At 38.1% G+C, this 4,394-nt stretch overlaps 1 protein-coding gene across 13 annotated transcripts; it reads left to right on the forward strand.

The window, feature by feature from the left end:
• LOC107630017 lies at positions 41-3,354 on the forward strand. 13 transcript variants are annotated; one of them, XM_021118465.1, is made up of 5 exons: positions 41-803; positions 2,036-2,093; positions 2,165-2,297; positions 2,395-2,512; positions 2,618-3,354. In XM_021118465.1, the coding sequence occupies exons 1-5, from the start codon at positions 225-227 to the stop codon at positions 2,720-2,722; spliced, it is 993 nt and encodes a 330-aa protein (XP_020974124.1). In that variant the 5' UTR covers positions 41-224; the 3' UTR covers positions 2,723-3,354. The 13 variants fall into 13 exon arrangements, with proteins under 13 accessions (XP_020974124.1, XP_020974126.1, XP_016188499.1 ...); XM_021118467.1 differs by having other exon boundaries at positions 2,625-3,354; XM_016333013.2 differs by having other exon boundaries at positions 2,669-3,354.

The following is a 4,394-nucleotide window of genomic DNA, read 5'->3' on the forward strand; positions in this document are numbered from 1 at the left end:
AATATATTAAAAAAAAAAGTTAAATGACTGTCGCCTTACACCGCGAGTCCGCCGACGTGCTTCATCGGAGTTAAAATTTCAAAGTCAAGGAAGTTGATCTCCTCAATTACCATTACCAGCTCCCAAATCTCATTTCCACGCCAAAACGCTATTAAACCTCTCTTCAACCCGCAACAACAAATATTTCCATTCCAAAAAATTCAAAACCCTAATTTCCCGCCAAAATGCCGTACCCCGTCATTGTCGACGACAATGACATAGACGACGCCGCTTTGTGGGCCGTAATCGATTCCGCCGCAGCATCCCACTCCTCATCGAAATCCAAAACCCTACCAACCATCACTTATCCCAATCAACGCCAATCCCCTTCTCCGGTATCCAAACCATCGCCGTCGCCGGTATCGTCACTTCCGCCGGGAAAGTTCCACCGGATATCGCGGGATTCCGGCGAGGTTGTGCAGGAGTCGTGGGCTTACCGACCGCCGAGGAAGGTGGCGAGGATCGCTGCTCCTCCAGAGGCCAACGTGAGCGGCAGCCCTCTCGCTATGGTCAGGACCGTGGAGAGGACACCGCCAACGAAGGCCTATGCGTCGCCGGAGTCTTACCTGTCGCCGGGGATTGGAAAATTGACAGGGCAAGAGGTGAGCGGGAGCTGCACGGAGTTGTCGCCACAGTGTTTTGGCGGCGGCGGAAGGAGGAGCGAGAAGGTAGATGAGGAGAAGGAGAATGGCATGTGGCATGGCTTGTCTGGAAGGTTTCCTTCGGTTTCTTTGTTCAAGGAGTACCAAAATGCAGCTATGGCGGTAATTATTCTATTTCATTTGTCTCTATGATCGGTTCTAGGTTCAGCTTTTTACTTCTTTTTTTCTGTTTAAGCTGAATTTGAATAATGAGCGGTAGAATAAATGATGGTTTTGTGACTTGATTTTGAAGTTGCTGTTTGATTTACGAGGGAGAATAGAAGGGATACTAAGGAGCATAGAATTTGCATGGAAAAGGAGGTTTTACGAGCATAATTGTTAGTAGAGTAATTTTTTTGATAGAGTGTTAGTATAGTTGTGTTGCATAATTGAACAAGAATTATATTTTTTTATTTATTACATGATCCAAAAATATGATTTATCATCTCAGATTATTTGTTTTTTGTAGGATTGAACACTTAACAATCTGTAAAATGCAAAAGTATAACTGGCAATTTGATCGTAATCTTTTCTATATAAGTTCACTGCTTAAGTGCCATTGTTCGACCAGTTTCTGTCGATTTAGCATTTTGTGCTTCATATCATGTTCTTGAACAAGATAACATAACTAACCACTTTCTATTCTTAACATCTGTCATGCTTCTTATAATTTTTTTCGACAAAAATAACACACATTAAACCACTGATTAGCCCTTGAATGGAAAGCTACTACAACGGACATTTTTGTAAGGGCTGTAGTGTGTACAAATTATAAGTTGTTTTCTTCATGTTAGTCTCTTCAGGTATTTGCTTGTGAGGCTTACTTGCTTATTCTGTATCACATTAGAATATCCAACAGATAAGTTTCTCCAGTGCTTCTGTCCTTTACCTGTCATCAATATTGAAACTTAAAGCGTCTGATTCCTTTTTTTCCCTACTTTTTATACCTCTTTTTTTATCCTAATACTTGGACAAATTATTGCTGCATTGCATCTTTTTTTCATTTGACAATGCTAACTTGAGGAACATATTTTTCTTGAATATGATAACTTAACGGCTTGCTTGTCCAGACTCGAGATAAATTCAACGCCTTTAATTTTTTGTATTTTTTAACCTTTATAAAACATAAAATACTACTTGGATTATGAGTAGATACTCCTGGTTTGGATTATTGTATTTGAGTCAGTTTGACATGTTTTTGCCCCTGGTTTTGCATATAACAACCCAATTATATTTCCACAGGACTTTATGCAAGTGTCAGAAGATATAAGAGTTCCTGTGGCGCAATTAGTTTCCTTTGATTAGGATGTACCTAATAAATAAATCCTTTGTTGTTCTGTCAATGTCAATGACAGATTTTGGAGAAAACTGATTACACTTTGATTTCAGGAAAGTCTTTCATTAAAAAAACAGGTAAACAAAGTTACTGTTGTCTTTCCTGGGAAAACGATACAGTAGTTGTAACATTGATGAGTTTTTTACAGGTTGGAGAAAGATATCTTGCTACTTTAATATTTCTTATGAAATCAGAGATAAGAACATTGAGTTTGATGAGAATCGCAATGTTCAGCGTGCTGAGTTTGTTGTTCGTGCATACATGCAGTATGTTCTTGTTTGGTAGTTTCAACTAATTTTCTTCCAAATGATTTCTATTTTTGCCTCAACTATTGCAATTGGCCTTGCTAATTTTTTTTTTTCTTTTGCATTTCATCAGGGGTGGCAGATTCTCAGATGGCTGGGGCTCTTGTGAGCGATGTGAAAAGAGATTTCAGAAACCAAATCATGATATTCCAAGCACAGCTGAGACCAGAGCCAAAAACAAAGCTTGTCAGGTACGTCATTTTTGGTGTGTACTTTGTCTATTTTATTTTGTTTTTGGTACATTGGGAGCAATGAGGTTTGGATCTAAGACTTCTTACAAACTACTCAACTAAAAGCTTTCAGACCAACTTAGACCACAAACATCTAGCACGCTGTTACTTTTACAGGATTTGCTAGGAATTGGAGAATACCGACCTGGTGCAACAAGTCAAGTTCATTGATTTTGCGGATACATTCTGTTCTGTTCTTTGTAATGATTTGGTATCCCTGAAATATTTTCTTTATCCACATGCACTATATAATTTGTTGGAGGGAGAAAGTAAACTAAAAAGTTGTAAATAAAAGTGCACCCTATTTTTTAGCAATTCTAGGTGAATTGCTGTAAATCCTAACATAATAGTCAATTAGCAAGTATTTGGTGTTTTAGCATTCAACATAAGAATTGCGTTCCTTGGGCAATGGCCAGCAAGAAAAGCTCTTCAATTCAGTTGGAGGTGAATGCCAGATCCAAGGAGAATCATGAACGAGGGATCCATATTTGGCTAGAATATCTGTGGAAGTTTATACCTTCCCTCAAAGTATGACTGCTGTTCACAGTCCAGTCCTCAAGCAACCAACATTTGATGGTATCAATACCATTGTCTAGCTTTAGAAAGCTTGGCTTGAGGTTTAAAAACGGTGGTATAAAATGTATTCCTGCCTACCTAGCAGGTTGGTCTGTATTTTACTATATGCTCAATATACATTTTGCTCTAACTTCTAGTTCTACTTCCCTTTTACACAGTTTACATTGTATGGATGGAGGACATGAGTCTTGTTTTCGTTGAAGTTTTCAAGTAATAACCTCCCCAAACCTATCTTGAGCATCATTCAATATTGTCAAAGACACCACCTTTTCAACACAGATAACCCTCGTATAGAAATTCTTTCTCTACACCTCTTGCTTCGCTTCTGCGGATTGTTCACCTCTGGATAGTTTCTTTTTTTTCGGTTCACTTAATTTAGGTAATTAGTTGATTTAGGGTTTCAATTGATGAGGTGTATCTTGATTTCACTAATGCTTGTTCTTGATCTAGCTAATTAGTTAATTTGTTGATTGGTTCATTTAGTTCTTGATTTAGCAATTTAGATCATGGGATGATTAGTTGATTCCATACTTGAGGTCTTCATCACAAACGTCACCATCTCAATATCGAGCATCAACATCTCATTTTAAATTTTTACCCTAAAGATCAAAACGACAAATATGTACTAAAGATTTTGCAACAAAAATAACACAAGCTCACTAATTGTCTTATAAGTAGCAAAAGATTTTCTTTTTTTCTTTGTCAAACGACTTGCGCATATGTGAACTTTTGTGAGAACATGGAATAAAATACCATCTCTAAACCTCTTTTCTTAATATTTTTAAAATTTAGCCGACCACCATAAAATTCTCTCTCTGGAATTTTTTTTGTTGGGATTTAATATTTAATATTTGATTACTTTTATTAGAGTTTAAAATATTTTAAAGATATTTTTGTTTTGATTTTTTAAAAATATTTTTTTGTCAATACCTCAATTTTTTAGAGATGTTTTTATGGATTACCGACCCACCAGATTACTCAACCTGGACCCAGAGGTGACCTGCGTGCCAACTCACATCCTACTAAGAAGATCTTGACAACTAGCAGAAGCTTCCAGGCAGATGGGCCCAAGTGAAGGGGCCCACCCGGATTCAAAGTATAAACGGGGAGGGACCTACCCTTCCCTAGAGGTACGTTACCTTTCTACCCTAATTGGTCGCCTTTTCGTACGGATGCTAACTTTAACATCGGAGTGTCCTTGCAGGTGGCCCCACCCGCTGACCAATCGAAGACTCTCTCTCTCTCTCTCTCTCTCTCTCTCTCTCTC

This window comes from Arachis ipaensis, chromosome B03 (assembly GCF_000816755.2).
Source record: "Arachis ipaensis cultivar K30076 chromosome B03, Araip1.1, whole genome shotgun sequence".
NCBI lineage: Eukaryota > Viridiplantae > Streptophyta > Magnoliopsida > Fabales > Fabaceae > Arachis > Arachis ipaensis.

What these genes read in the sequence shown, in the direction of transcription:
- LOC107630017 (XM_021118465.1), top strand. Translation starts at nt 225, where the DNA reads ATGCCGTACCCCGTCATTGTCGACGACAATGACATAGACGACGCCGCT. An exon ending in ACCAAAATGCAGCTATGGCG is followed by an intron (nt 804 to 2,035) that starts GTAATTATTCTA and finishes TGTCAATGACAG; the next exon opens with ATTTTGGAGAAAACTGATTA. An exon ending in CCAAAAACAAAGCTTGTCAG is followed by an intron (nt 2,513 to 2,617) that starts GTACGTCATTTT and finishes CTCAACTAAAAG; the next exon opens with CTTTCAGACCAACTTAGACC.